The sequence below is a fragment of the Vitis riparia genome, chromosome 18 (assembly GCF_004353265.1).
Source record: "Vitis riparia cultivar Riparia Gloire de Montpellier isolate 1030 chromosome 18, EGFV_Vit.rip_1.0, whole genome shotgun sequence".
Taxonomy (NCBI): domain Eukaryota; kingdom Viridiplantae; phylum Streptophyta; class Magnoliopsida; order Vitales; family Vitaceae; genus Vitis; species Vitis riparia.
In genome coordinates, this window is record NC_048448.1 from 25,514,451 (window position 1) to 25,530,136 (window position 15,686).

At 33.0% G+C, this 15,686-nt stretch overlaps 1 protein-coding gene across 7 annotated transcripts; it reads right to left on the reverse strand.

Moving 5' to 3' along the window:
• Nucleotides 1–1,213: 1,213 nt before the first annotated feature.
• LOC117905384 (disease resistance protein RPV1-like) lies at nucleotides 1,214–13,464 on the reverse strand. Of its 7 annotated transcripts, none has more exons than XM_034818312.1 (10): nucleotides 12,890–13,464; nucleotides 6,649–7,747; nucleotides 6,255–6,551; nucleotides 5,457–6,155; nucleotides 4,781–5,353; nucleotides 4,392–4,531; nucleotides 3,890–3,995; nucleotides 2,937–3,205; nucleotides 2,753–2,831; nucleotides 1,214–1,901 (listed from the first exon to the last, which is right to left on the reverse strand). In XM_034818312.1, exons 1-5 carry the CDS (start codon nucleotides 13,366–13,368, stop codon nucleotides 5,240–5,242), a joined length of 2,688 nt encoding a protein of 895 aa, XP_034674203.1. In that variant the 5' UTR covers nucleotides 13,369–13,464; the 3' UTR covers nucleotides 1,214–1,901; nucleotides 2,753–2,831; nucleotides 2,937–3,205; nucleotides 3,890–3,995; nucleotides 4,392–4,531; nucleotides 4,781–5,239. The 7 variants fall into 7 exon arrangements, with proteins under 7 accessions (XP_034674203.1, XP_034674201.1, XP_034674200.1 ...); XM_034818310.1 differs by having other exon boundaries at nucleotides 2,732–2,831; XM_034818309.1 differs by having other exon boundaries at nucleotides 2,487–2,831.
• Between the last annotated feature and the right edge of the window lie 2,222 nt (nucleotides 13,465–15,686).

A 15,686-nucleotide genomic window follows, 5' to 3' on the forward strand; every position in this document is an offset into this window, starting at 1 on the left:
AACCAATTTGCACCCAATGCTAGTTTCTAGCTCTACATCTCCCATGCCAACAATTTCACATTTTGCTTCATTTCCCATCCTAACCCAACCAAAACTGCCACTGGTGTAGGAAGAGAAGAAATTTCTATGTGCAGTGATATGAAACGACATTGTTGTATCAACCACCTAAGTGGAATCTTAGCATGCAAGGTTTACACACGCATCATCACAAACAATGAACGTATCATCATCATATGTAATTGCTATAATGACTTTGTCTTCTTTCTGTTCTTCACCTTTTCCTTTAAACTATTCTCTTCTGAATTTTCTGCACTCTCTCTTAATATGCCCTGACTTGCCACAATAAAAACACTTTATCTCTTTTATGGGCTTTGACTTTTCTCTTGACTTGTCATGATTATAGTTATTGGAAGGTTTTTTGCTTTTACTTCTCCTCCGTCTCTCTGTAACAAGTGCTTTTGTATTAAAGGAAATACCTATCTCTTTTCTTATTGCCTTTTCATTAAACATGTTGTCTTTTACCATGTTGTCAGTTATCACACCATTTGGGGTTGAATTACTCAAGGATACCACCAAAGTTTCCCAATTGTCCGGTAATGAACTCAACAAAAGTAAAGGTTGTACCTCATCATCTAGCTCAAGCTTCATGGTAGACAACTCATTCAACAGTCCCTGAAAATTACTAAGATGCTCTGCAACACTATTACCATCCTTATACTTTAAATTCACAAGCCTTCTTATCATAAATGCTTTGTTCTATGTAGTCTTTCTCTCATAAAGATTCTCTAATTTTTTCCAAAGGCTATATGCATCAACTTCCTTGGCTACATGATGGAAGAGACTCTGATCAACCCACTGCCTAATATGTCCAATGGTTTTCCTATTTAATTTCTTCCACTCATCCTCAGTTGTAGTAACTGGCTTATAACCCCTACATTCAATGAGCTCAAACAACTCTTTGCAATACAAAATATCCTCAATCCTAGTATTCCAAATTGAATAATTAGGAGTTGTGAGTTTAATCATTCCATTGTCAGCCTCCTTCTTTTAATTCACACAAGAGATCCCACTGCTAATCAACTTGGCTCTGATACCACTTGTTAGGGTGAATTCACAATATTCCAACAAACACCAAAATTTTTCTACCATTATTTGTGCAAAATTAAATAGGCAATAGCAACTAGCAACTATAAATAAATAAACTCATGTAACAAAAAATAAATTAGACACCAAAATTTTTACTTGGAAAACCCCCCAATGCAAAGGGAAAAACCACGGGACCTAGTCCAGTTCAAACTTCCACTATCAACAATAATGGGTTACACCTGTCTTCTCTAGAATAATCTCTAGAGGCTTTCAAATACATCAAGAGCACATATAGCCTTGGATTATACAATCTCTCTTGGCAAAAGAAACAAAGAAAAATAGGAGAAAGTATACCAAAAAACGTCGTTACTGTTCAAGGGTAGTCATACTAGTTCCCGAGCTCAAAATTTGTTCTCCACCATTAAGATTGTAGCTACTTAAGTTTCAAACCTCTCTTCCAAATTTCAACTCGATTGCACCATAGATGAAGTGGGATCGACTTGTTGATGAAATTTGGGCAAATGCGTTTTTTCTCTTTCTTCTATTCTTTCTTGTTTTTTTTTTTTTTCAATCTTTTTTTTTTTTGTTTTTTTTAATGTAATTGACTTGGTTCCCAAGTATATGGGGCCCACTCCCTCACATACAAGGGAACCCAACACTTTGAAAAGCACACATTCAAAACATAGCCAAGCTGACTGAAATACAACTTGACTATGGTGTTGATCAATCAAATTTAATTTCAAAATGACTGTAATTTATAAAAGATGTAGTAGCTGTTGTAGGTGGAACTGAAAACATTTCGTCCATCACAGGCCCTGAGAAAGCAAAGTGGATTATTCGATTAGCAACAACAAATGTGCTTATAGAATGTTATGTTCTTTCAAATTGTCAATGAGTGCTAGTGCTCCAACTACTGCGTAGAGAAATTTTATTCATTTTAGGTAGTTATAATAATACTCACAGGTTTCAAACTAATGTAAATTATGACATTTTATCAATCAAATGATTCGAATCAACAAGGTTTTTTTAGATCTTCTTAGGTAGTAGTGAGCATATCCATCAAACGATAATATCCCTCTATTAATGATGTTGTAGAATAAGTTGACATGGACTAGAAATGTTGGAAATCAATTGAATTTTCGACTATATATAAGATAATCTATACCATAATTCACTCAGACAAACAATTAGTACTTCTAACATGCATATTGTAATTCTGAATCTAACAAATGACGCTTGTTGATTTTCGTGCAACAATTCCTGGTGAAAAATTAGAGAAAAATGAAAAAAAAAACACAGATTTAACGTGGTTCGGCAGAATGCTTAAGTCCACGGGAACAGGGAAGAAAACTTTCACTATATGTCAAATTAGGGCTACATAAAAGGGCATTTATACTAACCTTCAGGTAATGAAATTCCAAAAATACCCCTGAACCGTACCTTGAGGGTCGTTGCCCCCCGCACCTCCCAACCTATCGTTCACCCTTAACAATAAAAATACAAGTTTGGATGCCAAATGCTATCGTTCGGTTCACTCCACTCTGACATTTGCCCATTTTTCTCCATATATGTCTTTCCCTCAATATGAGCCACATACTAAAACAATGCTAAATAAGGAACAATATTTTATTGTGTTTGATATTACCTATTTACATTGTCTGCTTACCACGACTTGCTCTCATGGCTGTAAACCATATCTATGCATATCACGACTTGCCTCTTACAAGTTTCAAAAAAACTTCTCCCTGCAGATCATGTGGGATACCAGAGTGTTGGAGTAACTCCCTAAAATGTGAAGAAAAAACAGATAAAAATGAAAAGAAAGGCACTGCAAAAGAAAGGTAGCTTACCGAATTGGGATGGAAAACATAGAGGTTCATCCTTGGGGAGCCTATTGATATTTTGGTTCCTGAAGGCGTTTGCTCTTGAGTTGAATCATAGGTCCATTAATGGGAGCTTGGTAGAGTATTAGACACCAGTTCAGGTTTCACCAGACATTCTTTCTCATCACTGCCTTTCTTTATGATCATGGGCATCAACAGGACAAATCCCACAGTTTTGGATCAGACCCGGTCAAATTCCATTCATCAGGATGGCAAATATCAACTCTAGAGCGAGTCTGATATGCCAGCCACACAAGGTACGATATAAACGCAGACCGGGGGCCCGCATAGGAGTAGAAAAATGAAGTTAGACCAAATATTACACTCAATGTCCTGGAAACAAATATAGATCAAGTAGAATTTGGCATGACCAGAAGATCTATTCAATTTCCAAAGAATATGATATAAAAATCCATTAATTACAAAGTGAGTTCTAGTGCTCCAACAGCTGGGAAAGACCCAAGGGGACATTTTATTTATTTTTGGTAGTTATAAAAATACTCACAAGCTTCCCCTACCAATGCAAATTATGCCATTTCATCAATCAAATGATTTGAATCAACCAGGTTTGTTTAGAATTCCTTAGGTACTACTAAGCATATCCATCAAACTGATAACATATATACGTGTATAAATGATACAAAAAAATAATGTGATATGAATCTTGGAAATATTAATGGAAGTCAATTGACTTTGGGACTATAAGACTATTTACACCATGAATCTCTTAGATAAACAATCAGTACTTCTAATGTGCATACTGTAATTCTGAACACTGGACAAAACTATATCCGCAACCAAGGTACAATACAGCTCATAAAGAAGAGATATTATTAACTAATTAGCATATTCATGCTTTGAAGCTATTTAAAAAAAAAAAAAATCACTTTTTGAATCTAACAAATGATGTTGGTATTTACCTATGCATATTGTCTGCTTAGGACCACTTACTCTCATGGCTGTCAACCGCATCTGTACGCATCATATGAGTTGCCCCATATGTTGTTAAGTTTCAAGAACTTCGCCCTGCAGGCCATGTGGGATATCAGTGTTGGAGTGAAGGCAAAACAAACCCAAATGGAAGAAAAGCAATGCAAGGAAAAGTGGATTTTCCAAAAAAAAAAAAAGAAAGATACAAAGAAAATTCAACTGAAGTTATCTCTTCAAAAACAACTTTCAATTAGATTTGCGGGCACCGTAAGCAATGCCGCTTCAGGGGAAAAACATGAAGTAAAAAGGAAACAAGTATCAAAAAATTAAATAAATCAGAAAATTTTACAAGGTTTAGATTAACCACATTTAGTATAAGCTCAAGACAAAAAAGTGCTCTAACCGCCTGTGATCAATCCATAAAAACTAATATAAAAAAATAGGAGAAAGAGTCAAAGTTAAAGATCTCAGTCTAGTAAAGCTAAAACTTACCTCTACGCAAAGGTTGCTTACTACAGGGTCTCCTTGTGGGCAGAAGAAGTAGTTTCATCTCAATCCGTTCGAGTCAGGGCAGGGGAAGCTGTGAGCTAGTCAAGTAAAGGCCATCTGCTTCTGAGTGAGCCCCATAGAACCTACATTTGAGAAAAAAAGCTGTGGATGAGTCTTAGGACAATCAATTCCATCATATTTGTCTATGTCAGGCATCTTGAACTTTTCTGAATTAAAAACCTTTGGAAAAATAGTCAATCCCTTCACGTTGGGCTTGAAAGTTCCGTAAATTTGTAAAGAGTTTAAAAACTGCAATTTTTTTAATAAATATATAAATTTTTTAAATTGCTGTATTTTTTTTTTTTCAAAATCCCAAAAGAAAGGTAACTTACCAATTGGGAGGGAAAACATAGAGATCCATCCTTCAAGGAGCATATTGATATTGTGGTTCCTCAAGGCGTTTTCCCTTGAGTTGAATCATCGGTCCATTGATAGGAGCTTGGTAGAGTATGAGACACCAGTTCCACTTTTACGGGATATTCTGTATCATCACTGTCTTTTTTGTGATCATGAGCGTATATAGGACAAATCCCACACTTTTGGATCAGATCCGGAACACCATTGATTTCAAATGAAGCCTTAATGTCAGTCCATTCATCAGGATGACAAATATCAACTCTAGAGCGAGGCTGATACGCCAACCACACATGGTATGAACTAAACGCAGTCTGGGGGTCCGGATAGGAGTAGAAAAATGAAAAATTATTTGACTGACGCGATATTTCAGAATGTGTTGCAGGCTTTCCCGTAAAAACAAAGCAGACAGCAAATCCCAAGAAGTTACTGTAGTATCAATCCGGAGACAACTCTATTGTTATTGAAGATCCAATAGCCTGATGATTGAACCAGTTCGGAACTTCCTTTCCTGGAAGTAGGATACAGAATTCGTTGTCTGGGACAAAGTACTGCCATGAAAATATCATAACATTTGACACATCAGTAAAGAGCTAAAAGAAGGTGGGAAACAGAGAGAGAGAGAGAGAGAGAGAGAGAGAGAGAGAGAGCAACCTGAATTCTCTCTAATATAGTTTCCATGAGTGTTTTTGTTGGCGACATAGCTTCCCTAGCAAACCTTGATGGAGTTGATAAATTTCTGAGGGACATGCAACTGTTTGCATCTACTTCTTGAATACTTGATGGAAGTTGTGGCATTTCTTGAAGCATATAGCAATGTCCTAATTGAAGGACTCTTAGCTTTGAAAGTTGAGTGATGCCTTCTGGTATGACAGTAAAATTATTTCCACTTAGATTTAACTTTTGCAATGAGGATAAGCACCAAAAATCAACTGGGATTGCATCATTCCGAAGAAAGCAATGACTCAGTTCTAATTCATTTAAGGAACATAAACCTAATAAAGAAGGCAATTCCTCGCAATTGTAACAGCCATGTAGTGACAATACTTTAAGATTTTTTAAGGGACCGAAGTGCTTCGGCAATCTCATGACTTGAGAACAACCAGAAAGACTAAGAGTTTCAAGAGATTTCAGTTTGCAAATGCCGTCTGGAACACTCTCAAGGCTTTTGCAGTCTTTTAAATCCAACAAATGAAGCTTCTCCAAATCTCCAATGGACGCGTGAACCTCAAGCAAACTTGTACAACCTTGAAGAATTAGTCTCTCCAAATTTGGTGTGCTCAAAAAGTTTGGAGTTCGTATGAGTCCTTTTGAGTGATTGAGTTCGATGACTGTTAAATTCGGAAAAAGAAGCTGTGACAAGAGAAAATCTTCTTGAATGAACTAGCATTTGTGACTAATTTGATAGTTGTAGAAAGGAAGGTATACATATAAATAAATAATAATCTTTACCTCATCCCCTCTCCAGAGTTCTTTTACAAGGCTGTAGTGCATGCTGAGTTCAATCAGGTGTGTCCCCTGAAATTTTGATGGCAAAGATTCTAATGGATATCCCTCCCAGTAGAGATATCTTAACTCGTAAGAAGGAAATTCAAAGTCTCGGGGAAGATTTACGTGACCAAAGTAATCAGAAGTACTTTTAATTTTGAGTAATCTGAGTTCAGTCATCATTGCCAAGGCTTCAGTTGTAAAATTGATCTGACATGATTTAGGCAAGTCTAGAAATATGCCTTCAATTGCATTTGTTCCCTAAAAAGTAAGAATGGAGAATAAGAAAAGCATAGTACACATAAACCAACATGAACACACTAAAGTTGTAACATATGTAAGTATACATGAATAGTACCGTCTTCTTTATTAGTATGTGTTGAACATCCACAAAGCTACATAATCGGCTACGTCTGCCAATGTTGGTATAACCTTGTTCTCGAACAATTTTCCAACCCAATTGTTGTATCAAATCATGCATCCATAACTTTCTATCTAAAATAGAGACAAGACACCTATCATTAAGAACTCCTATTCCACTCTTTGCAAAGAAGCCACAACCATCCAATATTTTTATCACAAAATCCTTGTACTCCCCTTTAAAGAAGCATGCAATATCGAGAAATATGTTCTTCTGTGTGTTACTTAGTCCCTCATAGCTTATTCTGAGTACATTTATAATGTCCATGTTAGGTTCTATAGCAAGTTTATCTAATTCACTTTTCCATTGACTCTGTGTCTTGCTAAATAGAGAAGAGCCTAAAACTTTAAGGGCAAATGGCAGACCTTGGCAATAATATATTATACGATTAGAAAGAGATAGGTAATCATCATGGCGATGATTTCTTCTGAAGGCGTATTCAGAAAAGAGGTCAAGAGCTTCATCTGTATTTAACATTGGCGGTTCATACAATTCATCCATTTCATGCTCAATTAATAGATGTTTGTTCCTAGTGGTTATGATGATTTTACTTCCTTCGCCAAACCAGTCACGTTTTCCAACTAAGGATTTTAATTGAGACCAATGATCAGTGTCATCAAGAACAACAAGTACCTTTTTATGGCAAAGTCTACTTTTGATCATATTGATTCCTTCATCAAAAGTTGTTAATTTTTCATTTACTCCCAATACTTGAGCATCACGAAGAAGTTTCTTTTGTAAACGAAGTAGACCACGATTTTCTTTGAAGATCTCTCTAATATTTGCAAGAAAGCTGCTACTTTGAAATTGATGAGAGTTTTGATTATAAAAAACTTTAGTAATGGTTGTCTTCCCTATGCCACCAATTCCATAAATTCCTACCATGCGAACATCTTTTGAATCCACACTTATCAATGAATTTAATTTCTTCAATCGAAAATCCATTCCGACTAGCTTCTCATCAACATGTAAGTGCTCGCACATCAATTTACTCAAAATATCTTGAACAATTCTTGTAACAATCTCAGACTCGTACCTAAAAAATGTAAGCATAATAAAACATATGACAAGTAAAAATGTGTAAAAAACTATAAGTAATGTGTTTAATTAGTTCTAATAATGACAACTAAATTATGAGTAAACAAAATTGGCAAGTAAGGGGATGGAGTTAATTAATTACCTAGTTAAATACATTAAAATTTCATTTATTTGTTATACTAGACAATGGAAATTTTGAAACCAAAGGAAATGATATCAATTTTGTTAGGAATGTTACACACATGACAACTTAAAACCATAATTTGAAGAGAGAAATAAGTAGTCTTATAATGTATTCTTAAACTAGATTCTTTTAAGAGAGTTAAATATGCAAGATATCAATTCAATGTAATACGTTTAATGAAGGATGAGTGAATTAAGAGATAACCCTTGAATCTATAAAGAAAAAGGTTTTTGAATTCTCAAGAAAATATAAGGAACCCCAAAAATAGATTGTATTGAAAAATCAAGTAATGTCTTCCTTGATTAGAATGTCTTTTTGATGGGGAAATCCTTGTGTTAAAAAAATCATTAAGTTGATTCCATGATTTCCATAATATTTGTGTATTAATATTTTTGTAATGTTTTACAGTATCAGATAGGTTGTGCATGTTTGAGAAGAAAAGAAGGTGAAATAAGATTTAAAAATTTAATTCCTAAGGTTGATAATTATAGGATAAAAGGATACTTGGATAAGTAGTCCAAATACAATTTCTAGTCTCTTATGGATGAGATTTAAAAGTCTCAAGCAAATTTTTCTCAAGTATGTGCAATATGCTTTCCAATTTTATAAATGTTGCTTTGAAGTCCTTTCCTTACTCTAATGTTCTCCATCATGCAATTGTTCCCCTATCTTGTCAGGTTATACTATTAATAATAGTCTTCTTCACTTCTCTATTCTTTCTTTCATTCTTTGTTTGTACCTTTGTAGTTGTTGTAGCAACATCCTCCTTAAGACTAGCATATTTGTAAGCCATGGTGACAACTTCTTTCATACTAATTGACTTCTTTGAATGAAAAGATTTGTAAAGGCTTGAGGTTACCAATTACCCCCTTTTAAAGGCCATCTGTGTTGTTGCATCATTGTAGCATTCAATTTGAACTAGTTTTACACTAAAGCACTAAACATATTCCTAACATGTTTCCTCGCCTAATATTTATACATTAGGTAATGAATTCATATCTCATTGTTGCCTTGAAAACACATGTATTAGGAAAACACTAAACACAATTCTAAAAAGGAATGCATGGATTCACTAGGAAAGTCATGCATTCAAACTAAAGTCAACCCTTACAAACCAAAGGTAAAGATTTAAACATTGCCTAAGGTTTATAAGTTGCAAGAAGTGTATTATTAAGTGGTCAATTAAGCCTTCCATTCTATTGTGATGGGATAAAGCCCTAAAAAGCATGACTTGATTTAGCAAATGAGATTTTAGTTTCTACTATTCTATCCATGTTTATATTAATATTTATTTAAGCATTTAGACATACATCACTTGCATTATACATGATTTGGGTGTATTAGGAGTTATGGAAGATCCAAGTCATGGGTTCCTTGGAAGTTGATGAGTTGTTCACAACCGATTCATGGACTTAAGCAATCCATTTGAGGTTATGGTAGATTACCTTTTAATTGAAGGGATGACTTGTCTTGGACATTAAGATGATTTTCTTATGGTGAGTATACCAATGCATATGATTATACATTCAATAAGACCTATGATTAATCATGACATTGTCTATCAAGTAGTCATGATTTCACCTAGCTACCATATTGTATGGACTTTCAACCTTGAGAGAGTATTGAGCTAGTCCTAAAATCCTTAGTGACTTTGACCTATAAATGAAACCCTAAGGTAGACATATATTCCCTAAAGAATGGGTCATTATTGATTAGGGTAAGTGACAATATGTATTCTAAGTAGAGATATTATAATATTATTAGGAATTTTGTATTACTCTATTCCCTAACCCTAGATTTTATAGGGTGCATGCAATCTCATCCTAGGCTCTCTAGATCTAACTTAGCAAAATAGTATTAATAAAAATCATAATATGTTCTAGATCTAGAGACTAAAGTTACATACTTATGATCTTGATATACCCTGATCAAATCCAATCTAGAGAAGATGTCGAATCCATGACAGTCGTTGTATATCTCATCTACCTAACGTTCTTCCACCTAATCTCTCCCTTTATGGAACTTAGCATAAAAGAAGGATGGGTTTGTCTATATTTCTCTTGAGAGTGATCAGGTTTCGCTCTCACTCTCGGAAAGATACATGACAAAAACTAAAACTCCAAACCCTTAAGGGAGTTTATATAGGCTTCCCTATGGTCTTTAAAAAATTAACTAATGAAGAAATTATTTTAATTTTATGCACTCTTTTTTATACACACAAATTTATTTTATCTAAAAAGATATAGTGAAACTAAAATTTGATTAAAATTAAGAGCTCTTGAGACTTTCTTCTAACTTATCTGACCCCTTAACAATATTATTCCTTAATTAAAATTAATTTTTAGACTAATTTGAAGGTTCATATTTGCTAATGTTAACCCTTTGAAATATTATTCTTCAATTAAAAAAAGAAAAATATTTAAGGAGATGTGAAAGACTACATTTGGTTGTCTTTGATAAGACTTGGTAATTACTTTTTCAATTATCAAACTTATCATTTTTTTATTCTAACAATTATGTTTTAATTGCTGGAATATATGTTTATTGATTTAAATAGAAGACGTCCGCCTATTCTAATAGTTCATCCTGAATATATTTTTTAATTGCCTTACTTGAATATATTTTTTAATTATGTTAAATTTTCTAATATATTAAAAAGGTTTACAAATATTAATTGTTAATCTAATTAAAATATTAAGATATACAAAGCAGTTCAACTATTTAAATTAAATTTTCTGATATCCATTAACATAAAAACCAAGTTAGACATTTTTTTACATTATTCTAAAGATTAAATGATTCAAATTGAGCTCATTACCTCAATCAACCAATATATTAAATTAATGGAAATTTCATAAGCTAAAATAAACAAATGAAAAGACAAGATAAAGGTAGACAATAACATCATCTAATATGCAAAACCTTCAAAGAGATAAAAAAAACCATGCGCCTACAAGTAATAAAAAACATCTTCTATAAAGAAAATTAACTGAATATAGATTTACCTATCCTATCCTCTCTGGAACCACTTGCCTAAAATCTTCAAACTTTAACTACCCATTTTCTTCTTCCGAAGCATACTTGTAGTTTATACCAAGCTTGATCTCAACCTCTTCTTGAATCCGTATAAGAAGAAATTTGGGTTTTACCCCAAATATGATGAATATGAGAGGACAGATGTAACCTACACTAAATCAACTCATTTAAAAAAAAAAAAAAATTCTCACTCAAAATATGATTTTCAGCTTAACACCTATAAAATTTTCTTTTAAACTAAACACTCACAAAATAGGTAAAGAGCTTGAAGCTCAAGGGAAGCCACCTAGCTCTCATAACTATGTCTCCCTTCTTTGGAGATATGACTTAAATACTAGGGTTTTAAAATCCATCAAACGATTGAGATTTGTTAAAAAAAAAAAAAAAGCAAAAAGCAAACCAACAAATAAATTTCACAAATGTGGTTGAATCTTGATTGATCAAATGAGACTATTAAATTTTGGGTACAATAGAAACTATTACCCTTTAGTTTGATTGATTAGTAAATGATCCAAATGTTTTAAGCACAAAGTTTGACACCTTTGAGCTTCAACTACAATTTTTAATAGAAGATTTAAAAATTAGAACTTGGTTGATCAATGTTTGATATCATCCATCACCTAAAAAACACTTACCGTCTCCTTTAGCAATCTTTAATCATGAACAATTTGGAAAAAACGAGTCTGAGGGAGGATTTTAAGCAATTGAGTTAGGTGAAACACAATGAGAATTTTGACCTGGGAATGCCGATACACAAAGACTCTTACATTTATCATATTTTATTATTTATTGTTTAATTAAGAAATATAGATTAAATTTCAATATATAAATAAATATTACTTTTATACTAAATTAAATAACCACACATCAAAAATTCATTTTTAGCTTAATTTTAAATCTTTTCTTGAAAAGATTATTTAAAAATTTATTGTTTTACTCATTAATGTTTTAAAATTAAGAATTAACATATTATGTTTTACATTTATTTATTTTTATTAGGAAAAGTTTTAAAAATCAATAAAAAAGCTTTTTTAAAAAAGGGAATAGATATTTTATTAGTCTCAAAATAATTAAATTTTATATTATTTGATTTAACTTTTTTTTTTTAAAAAATAACCCTTTACCTCCTCTTATTCATCATGTTTATTATGAATACCAAAAATTAAAAATAAAATTAATATTGCTTCATATTTAATATTTCTTTATTTTTCAAAATTGTAAATAAACAAAGGCACTAATAATTTTTAAGGCTATATTTGGGTTTTTGTGAAATTTTGAGAGAAAATAAAAAGAAAAGTAAAAGGAAAAAAAAAAAAAAATAAAGGGAAAGAAAGAATAAATTTAAAGTCAATAAATTATTTTATATATTACTTCCAACTCATTTTAATTATTTTAAGTTATATATAAAGATTAAATAATTTTAAAAATACATAAGTTCCTAACTAATTTTAACTATATTTTATTTTTTATATTATTTATAAGAAAAACAAATATATAAAATTATTTTAATATCTTTTTTCTTTCCTTTAATACTTTCTAGCAATGAAATATAACCTAAAGAAAGAAGAATATATAAGCAAAAACTAGCAGCCGAATGAAAAATATTGTGAGTATCATCAAACAATTTTTTGGCTTAAATTTCAGGCGTTAATCATCTCCTATTTTTCTTTTCCCGAATATTCCCTCACCAGTAACCTTGTTTATCGAAGTATTCCACAATAGCCTAGAGAGAGAAACTGTGGAGTGAAGATTTGGTGTAGGCCCTCATCCACACCATGAAGATAATTCACACAGTTTCTGTTCTAAGCAGGTTATGGCATGGCCTAGTCCCTCCCCCCTTCCCCCCGCACAAGCACACGCACACGCATATATATGGAAGTGAAGGAAAATTATATGGTAGTCGAGGAAGAGTGTACTTACTCAGTTTGTATCTCGTATCCGGCCAGATTGGCTACTTCTCTTAGTGCGCTTCTCCATTTTTGTATCATTTCCTTCTTGGTTTGATCTGCATTTCTCTCATAATCGGCAAATACTTCACTATAAACCCCTGTTTGATTACGAATTTGGGAGGGATCCACATGATAGAAAACCGGCAAAACTATCTGTCCCCTTTCTCTTAAGCACTCAACGATCTTCAAGAGTTCCTCAAGACACCATTTAGAATGAGCATAATTTTTAGAGAGAACGATAACGGAAATCCTTGACAATTCAATAGCTTTGATGAGATGCAGTTTAATCTCTCCTCCTTTCTCCACTCCTTCATTATCCCTGAAGGTGCGAATTCCATTGGCAACTAAAGCTGTATAGAGATGATCGGTAAAATTCTTTCTGGTGTCGGCCCCTCTAAAGCTCAGGAACACTTGATAAGAATAGGCATCTCCTGCGCTGGTTGAAGCCATTGAAAAACATGTATGGAGATCGGAGACTTCTGCTTTAGTAGTGCCAAGAGGGTTGACATTCGAGCCGTTTAGGGAGAGCCCAGAAGCCTCCTGGTACCAGCTAAGAAATTTCCATGTGAGGCTGGAAATGCCCGAAGCCGGCAGCAATAAAATAAAGCCTTTTGTTTAAATTCGATCCATTTCATGTGGTCTCAGAAAAAAACAATAATAAAAAATAGAAATCCCGAAGGATTGATTCCTTCTCAATTTCTAGTGTACTCTTATTAGCATATAAAACTTGAACGTGTACGAGACTCATTTGCTAAGTTGAATCTCCAAATGTGGTAGGGCAACAACCTTAGTTAATGATCTCACACGGTTTCAACTCCATGGCCCAAATTTTGTTCGAACCTTCTTGACTTTTGGGGAACCTCCTTTTCTCCGCAGGGAAATTTCGGGGTTCCTTTCCCCTCTAATAGCTGAATTACTTGGACAGTTACAGAACCGAGTCAGGCGCTTATCTTTCCGGCCAATTTGCTTGATATGGACTACTAGAGATAAAAGAGGAAGATCAAAGAAAGAAAAAGATATTTCTCAGTTTTTAAGATTTAATATAGCACAATGTCAAATTTTCTTTGTTTATTTTGGAAGGAGGAATATGCTTGAGGAATACTGTTCTTTAACCTTTGACTCGACAGCTATTCTTGTCGAGCTTCATTAATTTTAATATATAAAATAAGTGTGATGAGAAGAAAATTCATATTTGATAATGGCTGTATCAAATCAAATTATGACATGTGTAACATGAACTCCACGTAATAGGAAGACCATTTGTGTTTAAATTAAATGCAAAAATAAAGAAATTTGATTGACAAAAAAAATATGAGTGTTTGATAAATGAAAAGGTAACTATCAATTCTTATAAAAAAAAATAAATTACAAAATATCTAAATATGTTTTCCAACTTTCTTAAATATTATTTTTAATTAAAAAATAATATTTCAAAGTTAAGACTATCCAAATATATCTTAAAATCTTCCTAAATATTAACTTTGATTAAATAATAATATTGGTAATAAATAGGAAAAATATTCAAATATGTCTCTCTTAATCCTTATAAATAGAGAGAAGTCTTCCTAATCATATAGGTAAAGAAGAAAAGATTTCCACACTTGAGAAGAGTTGGAGAAAGGATTCAAGGAGTTATTTAAAATCTTTGACGATTTAAAAACCAAACCTTTGAAGATTCAAAAATCAAAACTCTAAAGATTCAAAAATCAAACTTTTAAAGTTTCAAAGATTAAACCTGTGAAGATTTTGAGATCAAGCCTTTGAAGATTTCAAAATCCTGCCTTCAAAGATTAAAAGATCAACTCTTCAAAGATTTGAAGATTAAGTCTTTGAAGATTCAAAGATCAAGTTCAAAGCTTCAAAGATTTAGTTCGAAGCTTCAAAGATCACATTCGAGGTGTCTTCAATATGAGATAAAGCATTCATACTACTATTGAAAGTGAGCTACACCAAAGTTGAAGCCTAATCTAAGACAAACCAAAGTTGAGGCCTAAGCCCAAATTCAAGGCGCAACCATGGATGAAAATTTCCATTTCTTTGGATGAAATTTCGCTGAAATTTCAGGTTTCGGTGGCTGGTGATACGAAAAAGGGGGGTGATATGTTGACGAAAGAAATTTCGCCAAATTTTGGTTAAAATAGGCAAAAAAGTGGCTTCAGGTGAAAAATCGGCAAAATCTTCAAAAAATCGTCAGCCACTACAATTTATCAGTGAAATTTCGGTTTGTATCGCCGATTTTTCCAAAAAATCGGCTTCTCCATTTGTTTCCCTGGTCCTCTGATTTGACGGCTCCTAGCTTTCCCACATTGATCTGACGATCCAGATTTAGTCGTCTTAGGTGCCTTCATCTGCTTCCTTGGTCCTCTAATTCAACAACTCCTAGCTTCCCCGCATTGATCTAACGGTCTTGATTTGGTTCAAACTCCAACGGTCAATTTCATGTGCATTTGATGGTCCAAATTGAATTTGGATGTGATCCAATGGCCAGAATTGAACCCCAATAGTTATATGATGATCCAATGGTCAGATTTTGCCCAAATTTCAATCCAACGGACAATTTTGTTTTGCAACAGTAAAATGAGATTCCAACGGCTATTTTGACCCAACTTTTTTCTATAAATAGCTCACTTTTCACGAATTTCGTCCACATTTCATCTTTGATATCTCATTGCTCCCAAGGTTACTCATTTTTCTTTTTTAAGGTATGTTTGTTTTAAATTTTAATTATTTTTGTATTGAAGTGTAATTAATTAATATATTCTTTAATT